The sequence below is a fragment of the Podarcis melisellensis genome, assembly GCF_964234715.1.
Source record: "Podarcis melisellensis genome assembly, chromosome: 14".
Classification (NCBI taxonomy): Eukaryota; Metazoa; Chordata; class Lepidosauria; order Squamata; family Lacertidae; genus Podarcis; species Podarcis melisellensis.
In genome coordinates, this window is record NC_138546.1 from 1,129,027 (window position 1) to 1,141,600 (window position 12,574).

The 12,574-nt window shown below is 50.1% G+C and overlaps 1 protein-coding gene across 1 annotated transcript in view; it reads left to right on the plus strand.

Annotated features, from left to right (window-relative positions):
- The window catches only part of FBXL18 (F-box and leucine rich repeat protein 18), a 36,404-nt gene extending 25,193 nt beyond the window's left edge, over window positions 1-11,211 (plus strand). The window contains exon 5 of the mRNA XM_081889157.1: window positions 9,206-11,211. Within this exon, the coding sequence (XP_081745283.1) occupies window positions 9,206-9,362 (157 nt within the window). The 3' untranslated portion in view covers window positions 9,363-11,211. The remainder of the gene's footprint in view (window positions 1-9,205) is intronic.
- The last annotated feature ends 1,363 nt before the right edge of the window (window positions 11,212-12,574 follow it).

The following is a 12,574-nucleotide window of genomic DNA, read 5'->3' on the forward strand; positions in this document are numbered from 1 at the left end:
TACAAGAAAAAAAACGAGAGGCAGTGAGTGGCCCAAGGTCACCCTAGCGCATTTCATGGCCAAGTTGGGATTTGAACCCTGGTCTCTCCCAGGTCCTAGGCTGGCACTCAAACCACTTCACCACCGAGGGCTTATCTATTCAGGTGTGTTTCTAAAGCAGGCATAGGCAAACTCAGCCCTCCAGATGTTTTGGGACTACAACGCCCATCTTCCCTAGCTAACAGGACTAGTCGTCAGGGATGATGGGAGTTGTAGTCCCAAAACAGCTGGAGGGCCGAGTTTGCCTATGCCTGGTCTAAAGCTTCTGTATTCATCATGCTCTCATGTATGGCCCTTGTTTTCATCTAATAATAATAATAATAATAATAATAATAATAATAATAATACTTTATTATTTATACTCCACCCATGTGGCTGGGTTTCCCCAGCCACTCTGGGCAGCTTCCAGCACAATATTATATATTTTTTTTAAATAAATATTTATTGAAATTTTTAAGTTACAATATAATAAACAAACAAAGTTATAACAAAACATAACATACTTTCTTATCTTCTTGTGACCTCCTCACATCTCCCGCCCCTACCTTCCACGTTGAAAAAAATTAATCCAGCAAATTATCGCCTTACTTCCATCCTTACTGTCTAATTATCAATTAAATTTAGACAATTGTTTATCCAAAATAAAAATTGTTTTTTCTTACATTTTAACTTATCTTCCTACTTCGCTTCATCTATTTTGATGGTGCCAAATTGTTTATAATCAAGCATCCTGCTTAACATTCATACAGTTTACAATGCTTTTGCAAGTAAATCTTAAATTTCTTCCAATCTTCTTCTACCGTCTCCTTTCCCAGATCTCGGATTCTGCCGGTCATCTCAGCCAGTTGCATATAGTCCATCAGTTGCATCTGCTATTCTTCCAGTGTGGGTAGATCTTGAGTTTTCCAATGCTTCAGCACAATATTAAAGTACAGTAATGCATCAAACATTAAAAGTTTCCCTAAACAGGGATGCCTTCAGATGTCTTCTAAAAGTCAGATTGTTTATTTCCTTGACATCTGACAAGAGGGCGTTCCACAGGGCGGGTGCCACCACCGAGAAGACCCTCTGCCTGGTTCCCTGTAGCCTCACTTCTTGCAGGGAGGGAACTGCCAGAAGGCCCTTGGCGCTGGACCTTAATGTCTGGGCTGAACGATGGGGGTGAAGATGCTCCTTCAGGTATACTGGGCCGAGGCCATTTAGGGCTTTAAATGTCAGCACCAACACTTTGAATTGTGGTCCGAAAGGGGGCACAAGGTGCCTGCCTCTAGCAGGGCAAAACATTTGCTGGAGCAGGTGAGTGTGAATGGTTAAAGAGCCACCCCTGGCTCCATCCCTCATCCACAGCTCCACTTTTAAGGACTGCTGAAGAGAGCAGCTGCTGCAGCTCCCTTGACTGGAAGGCGTCTCCAAAAGGTCTAGCACCCCCTTGCTCTACGCATATGCCTGCGCTGTGTCGTGGCCAAGGGTTGCCATGATTTGCGTTCCAATCCCAGTTTGGCCATGAAGTGTAGCAGCTCATTGGGGGCCAGTCTTGTGTACACTAGCCAGTGGGGCGGCTTTGAGGATAAACTGCAAAGTTGCAGGGGGAAAGCCGTGTGCATCTCTTGCAAGAAGGGCAGGTAGGTAGCTTTTTTAAAGGAAAACCCTCAAATTTCACACTGGTGTACAGAAACCCAGATTCTGCAACCGATGCCTTGAAGCTGCATTTCAGGTTTTTGCAAATACTTCTGATCGAGACTGTGGCGGACGACAGGAAGTGTTTTAGAGAGTGACCTCTGCCGTTTGTACTGTATCGGTTTCGGTTGTTGTGATCCAAGGGCGTAGACAAGCTGCGTGAAGAAGCGCAGTGTTTGTTTTTAAATGTGTGTCATCCGCCTTGAAGAGGGGGTGCTGCACCCCCTCCTTAAGAGGACCTCCCTGGACCCAGAAGCATCAAACAGCTTCCACGCAGTGGCAGATATCCCCCTCTTGGGGCAAGGGGCTTGAGAGGATGGGGCAGTCCGGCTTCAGACATACTTTGAAGAAACTGAATGTCTGGCTCCAATGCAATCTGACTTCAGGCAATGAAACTGCCTTAGTTGCCCTGGTTCGTGGCTTTTGTTGGAAGTGAGATAGTTAGAGAATGGTCCTGCCCTTTCGGCTTGGCCTTTCAACGGCTTTTGATACCGTTGACTATGGCGTCCTCTTGGAGCAGCTCAAGGAGTTTGCTGTTTGTGCTTCTGTGGTCTTTCCCCCACCTTCAGGGCTGTTCCCTTGCAGTAGATGTGGGAAGCCACTACTTGACGCCATGGGAGCTTCTCCATGGTGTGCCACAGAATTCCTTCTTGCTCCCCACGCTATTTAACATCTACAAGAAGCCTCCGGGAGCTGTCGCCAAGATGACATCCAGCTCTGTGTGATGGCCTGGGACTCAGGCTCAGACTCAGAACCAGAGGAGACTCAGTCTGCACCGGATCCTTTGCCTCAGGCATCATCTGAACCAAATCTGGAGCCTGATCCTGAGGAGTCCCAGTCTGCCCAGGTCCCCCTGCAACAAACACCAGCTGGGCCGAGTCAGGGGCCTGAGCCTGCCCTGGCTTCAGATGCGGGGACTACCTTTTTCACATGCAGCTGCTCCACTACCAATTGGGTCAGGGGAGGCTGAGGCGGCCTCTGGGTCTAGTAACCCACCGACATCTCCCGAGCTGCAGAGACTGAGGTCTGAGAGAAGGAGAGACCTGAGCGCTTACAGGAGGAGTGCTCATCTTTGGGTGAGACAGGGAGGTGAGTTGCCGGGGGATCAGGACCGGCCGCTACCCCGACAAAGATAAAAGGCTTTCGGACCCTGCCCTAGGTTGCGGGAGCAACGTTGCTATTTGCTAGATCCTGCCTGAGATCCTGTCCTTGTCCTTGCCTGGTTTCCTGCCTCGTGTCCTGTCTTGGCCCTGTCAGACTGACTCCTTTGGGGCACAGATGGCTTGGCTATGGTTCGCCCACACTGCTGACTTCCAGACTGGATTATTGCAACGTGCTCTGTGTGGGGCTGCCCTTGAAGACAACTGCCTCCTCCTTCCCTGCAGACCTTCTTGGATGTTAAGATTAGCAGAGGGGAGGCCGTCTTCATAATTCAGAAATTGGGGGGGGGGGGATCTGGGATGCTTGGTTAAGTGTGCAGCCTTGCCAGGCCTCTAGTCTGCTCCTGGGTGTTTCTGAGCCCTCTGCACATGACACCAACCTGTTAGCAAGCTTTTCTCCACAACCGTTGCATAGAGAGTGTTGCGAAAGTGATGCAGATGCCTTTGAAAAACCCCAACAGGAATGAGAGATCAAAACTTGATGCAGTTCTCAAAGCACTGCATCTGTGCTGTCCTCAGAAACATGCCAAGGGCACTTCCAAATCCCCACCCTCCTCCCCTTAGCTTCTCTGTGGTCAGCCCAAAGCCCCCATCCCCTGCCATATGCTCGGGGGGTGATATTTTGGGTGGTGCCAGTTGCAGGGCACAGCGGGCATTTGCTAGTTCCTCTCCCCTCCCCCTCTCTTTCTGAAGTCTGGGTCAGGGCAGCCCCTCTGTGCCCGGGAGCTTTGCCACGGCACCCTGTTTTTGTTAACGTTCCCCACTATGTATGCAGGAGGGGGAAGGCAGAACAAGAGGCATCAACCGTCGCCGTAATGTGTTTCCCAAGTAGAAATTAAGCTTAATTGGCCAATTATTGAAATAACTTCTTAATTTGCGGAAGATGTTGGAAAACAACTTCCCAGTCTGTTTGAGCTTGTTGTGGCAGCGCCCGGCCTTGAGATTTGATAAGGTTGCTCTGGCTGCTTCCCTTTGATCCCTGCCCACCCCCAGCTGCCCGCTCCCATTTCCCTTTTTTAGGAAGTGGCTTCTTGGGTATCATTCTTGGCGCACGTCCAACGCCATCTATTCTGAGACCACAAAGCTTTCTGAATGTAAGAATTCACCTCGACAGCATAGCTCACTGTCAGAGGAGAGTTGTGGGAGGAGAGAGAGAGAGAAAGAGAGAGAGAGAGAGAAAAAGAAAGAGAACAATGCACTTCTGCATCCACAGAGGCCGCCTTGCAGCTGTGGGCTTTCATGTGTGCCCAGGTGGCAGCTCCCCATGCTTGGAGGCTTGGCACCTATGCGCCAAACAGGTGCCCTATCTAGTCATCTCTGCACCCAGGGCCGGCTCCCATTTCTCTGCCCCCTGATGCCCAGAAGCAGCACTGGGGTGAGTCGAGTGTGCTTGTCGTGCTCCGAAGATCCTGCTGCTGCCACTTCAATTTCTTGACCAGCCGGGCTGATCTTATTGGTTTGGGCAATGCGCACGTTTACGTCTGTCCTCGTATCTTTTAGTGGTGTCTGTTCTTCTTTCTGCTGCTGTTGATAAATCACTTGATAGAGAGAATCCTTGGAAAGGGTTTTAAAAGGTGCTGTCACCTGGCTAGGGAAATCGGTCAATTTGATTGCATGAGCTTTTAAGTTGACTCTGGGGGCCAGAAAGGAGGATTACAATAATGTGCTAGAGTAATAAGATGCGGGAGAACCCGCTTGTGTCGCTTGGAACTCTTGTGATATTAATTTATTGTATTTGATTTGGGTATGGAAATCTGTTCTTATATGTTTAGTTCTAGAGATATATTTATGAGGAAGATTAGACAAATTTGTGGAGGATAAGGCTACTTGATATGATGGCTCTGCTTTGCTTCTGAGTACCAGTCTCTGGAAACCACAGGAGGGGAGAGTTGCTCTTGTGCCCGGGACCTGTTTGATCCCCGGCATCTCCAGGGAGGTTTGGAAAACCTTCTCTCTCTTTGGCGATCCCTCGTAGCTGAGTAAGATTGTCTTCCATAAACACGGTTTTAACAATGAGTCCGTAAGTGACTGTGGAGACCAGTTCTGGATCCACACTCCTTCCACAGTGGGGACATTGGTTTCCAGGTGGCAGTTGATCACGGTGTGGATTTGCCAAGTGTGCCTTCCTCTTAGCATGTTTCTTCCTTGCGTCCTGAGTTTGAGTGTCTTCAAAGCCCAGGACACCGTTGGTAAAAGCTGTTCTCCAACTGGAGCGCTCACAGGCCAGGGTTTCCCAGTTGTTGGTGTTTATACTACATTTTTTAAGATTTGCCTTGAGTTAGTCTTTAAACCTCTTTTGTGGACCACCAGCATTGTGCTTTCCATTTTTAAGTTCGGAATAGAGTAGCTGCTTTGGAAGACGATCATCAGGCATCTGCACAACAGGACCAGTCCAACGAAGTTGATGTTGAAGAATCAGTACTTCGACACTGGTGATCTTTGCTTCTTCCACTACACTGGTATTAGTTCGCCTTCCTTCCCAAGTGATGTATAAAACTTTTCAGAGACACCGATGATGGAATCTTTCGATAAGTTGGAGATGGCGTTTTTAAGTGGTCCATGTTTCACAAGCAGACAGTAAGGTTTGGAAAATACTCCCTGCCTGGCAAGATGGTGCTTTTCCACGTGGGAAGGTAGCCCAACTGGGAGAAAGAAAACTCTGATCCTAAACCTCCACTGCCTTGCAGGACATATTTGGGAGAAGAAAAGGCTAAGGAGTAAGCCCTACAGAAATATGGAGTCCCTAAGGCAGTTGGATGGCATTTTGTATGCCTCCCTCTGACAACTCCAAGCTGGTGCTAAACAAATGGCTGTGCTTTCCTTTGGAGGCTGGGGGGGGCCCTCTTGTCGTCTGGGCAGCTCAGGACCTCCAGACACACGGCCCAGGCTTGCGCCCCAAGGAGGCCACTTTGTGGGTGCTGCAAACACAGCTGTTTAACTTCACCTCCGGAGGTGCACTCCATTGTCTCTCGAGACAGACAGGTGCCAACCAAAGCTGGGTACTTTTGTGGACATATTTGCAAGTCTTGATTAGGACATACCTTCAGTTTTAGGGCTTGTACTTGCTGGAGGTGATATGATCTCGTTCTCCTCCTTACCCAATAAAGACAAATAGTCCCCGCGTATAGAAAACTACTGTATTAAGGGAGAAGGCCAGGCTAGAGGTTTTGTCCTTGACGTGCTACATGTCTGTATGCAGCAGACATTTTGGTACAAAGAACCTTCCCTCTGATACTCATAAACATGAGTTTGTTGAATATGTTTAATGAATCTGGCATATTTATCCATGTATGTGGCCATCTGTCAAGGATTCTTTTGTTGTGATTCCTGCATTGCAGGGGGTTGGACTAGAGAACCTCTGGGTTCCCTTCCAACTCTGCAATTCTACGCCTCTGTCTCTGTTCTGTCTCTATATTGATTTTTGTCCTTTCCTCTTCCCGTGAGCTGCTTTGAGAGCGGTTATGCATATAAGTAAAAGAACAAGGGTGAAAACGAAACGGAAGCCACCCTTGAAAGCATGCTCAGAAAGAAGGACCAGGCCTTGGGTGCTGGCGTTTCCTGGCTCCTGTCACCTCTGTATTTCCCAGCAAGTTTATGGTGTCTTTTGGCCATTGTTATTCTGTGTGCATTAATCCCAAGTAACTGCACAGCTGGATTCTGTCCTTGCAGTCACCGAGTCGGATTTGAGAGAGTCCTCATTCCACACCCTGCCAGGCGCCGCGACAGAGTAGAAATAAACCACCTCCTTGCCTTGCGTTAAGGTGGGCATGGAATTTAAAGAGTGACAGCGTACCTTTTCCGGAGACTGTTGAACAGAACTGCCTGCGACCATCCCATCGGTGGCTGGGGGGGTGGCAAGGACAGCTCCCCACATCACAGGGCAAGGACCAGTACGGGCGGCAGTAATTCCAGTTAAGGTGTGGACATCCTTCACTTGCAGCCCTGTGGTCAAATACCCACCTCCACACCTCTGGGGGCTCACCTTTTTTTTGAGCCAAGGGGCAGCCGTGCCTCCCAGTTGCCCGCAAACTGGGGGTGGAAAATGTCATCTCCCCCACAACCCGACCTTTTGATGGCTCCTGTTGCAGCGGAATGACCTGCTCTCAGAGGAGGAGGCTGCCCGCCGTGTCCCTGCATGAGCAGCTCCTCTGAAGGCGCCTCTTTTCTGAGCAGGCCGTTTCCCCTTTCTGCTGCGTTCCCCGAGAGCCCCCCTTTTGTAGAACTGCCCACATTCCCAGGATTGATTTTGGGGGGAGAAGGACCGTGCAGCCAGCTCTCCTGGGGTTTGAAAAGTGCAGGGTTCAAGGATCAAACCCTGGGCAAGGGCAAAAGGGTCCTGGGCCCCCTCAATTGATTCCGTGGCCTCGGCTTAAGGCTCCGGTTGTCCCCCCTTCCCTTCCCGCGCGGAGACAGCCATGACCCGTGCTTCTCCCCTCTGGCAATCAATGCCAAATATTTTAACTTGCTCTGTGCGTGAGTGTGTGGGCTTCCTCCCTCCCTCCCCGGTTTCCCAGCATGCCTTATCTTTCCCCTCCTGCTGTGAGTCCTATTGCCTCCCTATGTGGCTATCATCATATAGGGCTTTCTGCCTAAGCCAGCTTTAAATGATTTCTCCCTCCACCCCTTTTGGTAAACATTGTGTAGGGGGCTTAGCTGCAGCAGCCCTTTTCTCTGCAATTACAGCCCTGCTGGCGCAGTCCTTTCTCTCCGTGCATTAATTCCACTTCCAAAGTCCAGGGGAGGGGAGATTTATGGCGGTCTACTTCCCCCCCCCCTTTTTCCAATGCAGCAAAATTAGCGGCGTGGCAGAAAATCAAGGACAGGAGGTATTAGAGTTGTGGAAGTGAGCCAGAGTTGAGGGGCAGTGAATGAAGTGTCAGAAAGGGGGGGCGGGAGCCACAAGCCGAGGCCAGGATCCAAGCAGAGAGGCAAAGGCTGAGAGGTAGAGCATCTGGTTTGACCCCTAACTTTCTATGCTTAGGAGTGGAAGTATTCTCTGTACAATGGTACCTCGGGTTACATACGCTTCAGGTTACATACGCTTGAGGTTACAGACTCCTCTAACCCAGAAATAGTGCTTCAGGTTAAGAACTTTGCTTCAGGATGAGAACAGAAATCGTGCTCCAGCGGCGCGGCAGCAGCAGGCGGCCCCATTAGCTAAAGTGGTGCTTCAGGTTAAGGACAGTTTCAGGTTAAGAACGGACCTCCGGAACGAATTAAGTACTTAACCCGAGGTACCACTGTATATGGGCCCCACTGTAGCCGCACTTGGAACCGCGGCTCTTGCAATAAAGCCACAGGGAGGACTCCTCTGAGAGGCCACTTCTTATTTCACAGGTTCTAGGAGGGGGTTGGGGAACCTGTGGCCCTCCAGATGTTGCTAAACTCCAGCTGTTACCATCCCCGACCTCAGAGCTGGGTGGGAATTTGGAGCTGGTAGGTTTCAGGTTCCTTGTCCCTGTTACAAAAGCTGAGAAGTCTGCCCTAGCATATTGGAAGCGCTTCTTACATGTTGAGGGTCCCATTCCCTCCGGGGTGATTTTGTCAAGGGTTCCAGGATGGGCACTGCCAGCGCTCTCATTTAGACTGCCCCCTTCTTCCATTTCCACCATGCCTGTCTCGGATCGGAATTCCAAATCATAGGCAGGTTTAATCAGAAGCAAGATTCTCTGGACTTGATGGACAAACTCTGAAATAAATACAGTGGTACCTTGGGTTAAGAACTTAATTCGTTCCAGAGGTCCGTTCTTAACCTGAAACTGTTCTTAACCTGAAGCACCACTTTAGCTAATGGGCCCTCCTGCTGCTGTTTGATTTCTGTTCTCACCCTGAAGCAAAGTTCTTAACCTGAGGTACTATTTCTGGGTTAGCAGAGTCTGTAACCTGAAGCGTATGTAACCTGAGGCATATGTAACCCGAGGTACCACTGTACCAGGGGATGATTTCTTAGCCTGAAAGACCAACGCTCTTCTGGAAAGCAAGTGAATGGCTTTTCTTCTTTGGCGATCCCTCCTAGCCCAGTAAGATTGTCTTCCATAAACACGGTTTTAACAATGAGTCCGTAAGTGACTGTGGAGGCCAATTCTGGATCCACACGTCCTTCCACAGTGGGGACATTGGTTTCGGGCGGGAGTTGGTCACGGTATGGATTTGCAAGGGAAAGGGATTCCTTTCTGGCTAAGGAAGGGAGATGGGGGTGGCTTTGGGGAGAGCATTGGGGGCCCCACGTCACGTAAGGCGGCTGCTCTCCCGTGCTGTGGACTCTGACACCCACCCCAGCTCCTCTTCCTTCCGCCCTGACCCCCTAACCTCTTCTGTGTCTGGTTTAGCTTTCAGGCCAGCCGACCCGCCTTGAACGTTGTCATTTTCCCTCTCCTGCACGAGGACTTGACGGAGGTCATCCGGGACGTTCCCATGATGCACTTGGACGAAATCACCTTGTTCAAAAGCCGGGTGGCCGAGGAGCCGCCCAACCTGTGGGGGTGATGGCGGCGTCGGCGCAGCAGAGTGGGAGCCTCGGTATGAGCGCAAAACAGCTGCTGCTGCTGCTGCTACTTCTCCTTTGCCAGGTGGTCCGGCCCTTGAGCCTCGCGGGGCCACCGTATTCCAGTGTTCTGCAACTCAGATGCCGCTTCGAGGGCAAGCTTGCCAGGGTGCCAGGCAGGCCTTGCGTATCCCGTTTGGGCAAAATTTGCCCCCGAAGAAAAATCTTAATATTTATTGGTTTTAATTAACAGCCCGCCCCACCCCTGAGGGACTCAGGCTGGGCCACATGGAGCTGGTGATTCCTTGCTATTTAATACATGAATTCTCATGCAGCTTTAAATGTAGTTAAAAGGGGAGAGGAATTTAACTTGAAAGAATGTGCTCCCTTTTCTTCCTCCTCCCGTTACTTATTCTTGGAGACGGTTGGCTCTTGTGCTTTTTTGGGGGGGGGTGTCTTCACTCAAATGTCTTAAGGGACTTTGTAGGCTGACGCAGAGAGTGGGCGTGCCTGAGCTTTTATTTATTGGGGGGGGTTGGTGTGCATATGTCGTACAGCTGATCCTGCCCTCTTACCTTGAGGGGGGATAGTTTGTGCCGCTAGGACCTGCTGTGCTGGATACAATTCCAGTTTCCATCTTTTTAGCCAGAGACACCTGGGATGTTTATACACTTGCCTGCTGGGGTGCAGCCAGTTGCCAGGCCAGAGTATCCTCCAAGTTTCATTTACATCTAAATAAAAATATCCCACACAAAATTTACAGGATTTCCATGTCTTCTGGTGGAAGTCTCCTGCTTCCCCTCTCCAGCTCACTGTTCCGTCTCAAGCATGGCTGCCAAGTGCCAGGAAGTTCTCCTGCACAAGCCCCAATGAAATGAGTGGATGCTGTGCAGGAACACTCCCGGGTCACTGCACAGGTCACCCTCATTGAGCTGGGAGCTGCTCTGAAAGGCCCACAGCACAAAGTCTTGTGTCCTTCAGCTTTTACAACCTTGTAGCCGTTTATGGCGCTAAAGAAAAGCAAGCACACCTTGTAAGCAGGGGCTGGCATTGAGCTCCAATCCCAAATTGCCATTGTGAGCATAAAAACACACACACACACACACACACACACACACACACACACACCTCTCTTTACAGCTCCCCAAATAACCAACCCTTCCTAACAGCTTTTTTGAAAGCAGGCTTTGCCTTTATCAGGCTAGTTCTGCTGGAGGTGCTAGCTTGGACTGACATAATTTTATCAAAACCGTGCCAAAATGCTCCTTTGCCAAGGCCCTCTTCCGGGGGGGGGGGCATGCAACTGTTTTGCCATGGGGGTAACCTGACCCTGGTCCTTCCCTCCATCGTACCACAGGGCCCTTCCCACTCCCATTTTTGCATTCTCCTAAAACACGAGTGGGGAGCCCGGTGCCCCCTCCAGACGTCGTTGGGACCCCCAGCTCCCCGAGAGCCAGCTTGGTCGCATTGGGCAGGGGGGCGATGGGAGCTGCAAGGCCACAAACATCTTGGAGGGGGGCGCAGAGGGTTCCACACTCCTTTATTAAAAGGCCCTTCGCTTTCCACTTGGGGGGACGACAGTGGCAACGCTGCAGCTTCTCCTGGGTGCAGATTTAGGTGTTAGCAACGCTGCATTGTTTGCAATGGGGGGCATGGAAGGAGGGGGTAGAAGAAGCCCCCATCTCCCTCAGTCACTGTTTCTCAGCTTCTGCTGCTCTTCGCTTGAAGTCGTGGGCCAGCTTGAGTATCCGTAGCAATGTGTCTGTTCCAATGTGATGCTGGTATCTGTGTTAATTGGATCAACAGTGGATTTACCTGTCAAATATGGCATATAAACACTTCTGTACTCACCTTTGCTATCTTAGTATGCTCTTTTTGTGTGTGCAGGGGGGGATGATGACAAAAAAAACTGCCTTCTATCAGATCAGACTCTCTCTCTCTTTTGTCCAGCTTCAAAGGTTATTGACTGCAACTTCCATCAGCCTCAGCCAGCTTAAACCAGTCTCCTCTCCCCTGGCACTGGGTCTCCACGGTATGTTTAGTCTGGAGAAGAGGGGACCAAGAGGTGGTGTGAGAGCCATCTTCAAATATCTAAAAAGTTGTCATGCGAAAGAGGGAGCAAGCTCGTTTTCTCCTGCTCTGGAGGGTGGGACTCGAACCCAGGGCTTCCCATTACTAGGAAGGAGATTCCGACTCAACATCAGGAAGAAATTTCTGACCATTGAGAGCTGTTCGACAGCGGAACGGACCCCTTCAGAAGGTGGTGGGCTCTTCTTTTATAAATTTAGAATTTATAGAGATTATTAGAGTACGTTTAAGTGAATTGGAAGGAAGAAAAAAATTAGAAAAAGAGGGTGAGGAGAGTACATTAAAAAGCAGTTTAAAAAGCAGAGGGAAACAGCAATAACAAAATAATCATAAAATATAATTAAGGCTACAAAACTATATAGTATGTTAGTAGATGGATAAACTTGTCTCCCTCAAGCGTATGCTAATCCATGTATCATTATGGTTTAGACAAATACATTCCAAATATCATTAAATTCATTGGAGGCTGTTAAAGAAAGGTGTGGGGGGACAATCTGTCAGGGATGCTTCAGCTGTGATTCTTGCATTGCAGGGGGTTGGACTAGAGGACCTCTGGGGTTCCCTCCCAAATATACGGTTCTCTAGGACCTACCCCTCCACCTCTCTCTATCTGGAGCTGCTTCCAGGGATTGAACCAGGAAACCTGCAGGCAAAGCAGAGACTCCGCACCCCGGAACGATGGAAAGGTGGGGAGAGAAGCCCAACGGCTTTGCCTAGGTTCTCGTTTGCAGCCTTCTCTGAGGACTGGGGCAGATCTTTGCTGTCCCCTGGTGCTGAGGAGCTACAAAGGCCACATCCGCCCCAAACAGCGAGAACCCTGTGATGCCGCATTGAAGAGCCAAGCCTTCCCGCAGAGAAGCTGTCGCTTGTTAAGGGCGCTGCCGGTGGTTATGAGCCGCCGCCGCCTCTTCCTCTCCCAGAGCTACAATTCCCAGAGCGGTTTAATCACCTCTTCACGGCAGGTGGAATCTGGAGCTGCAGCCCTATGCAGGGAAGAAAGGTTTCTCTGCGGTTAAATGGGATTCGAACCCTGATCTCCTCCCAGGCCTGAGTCCGAAGCTCTGGCCATTACTCCACATCTGCTCTCTGGCTCTGCAACCCAAATCCCGGCCACAAATCCTCCTAA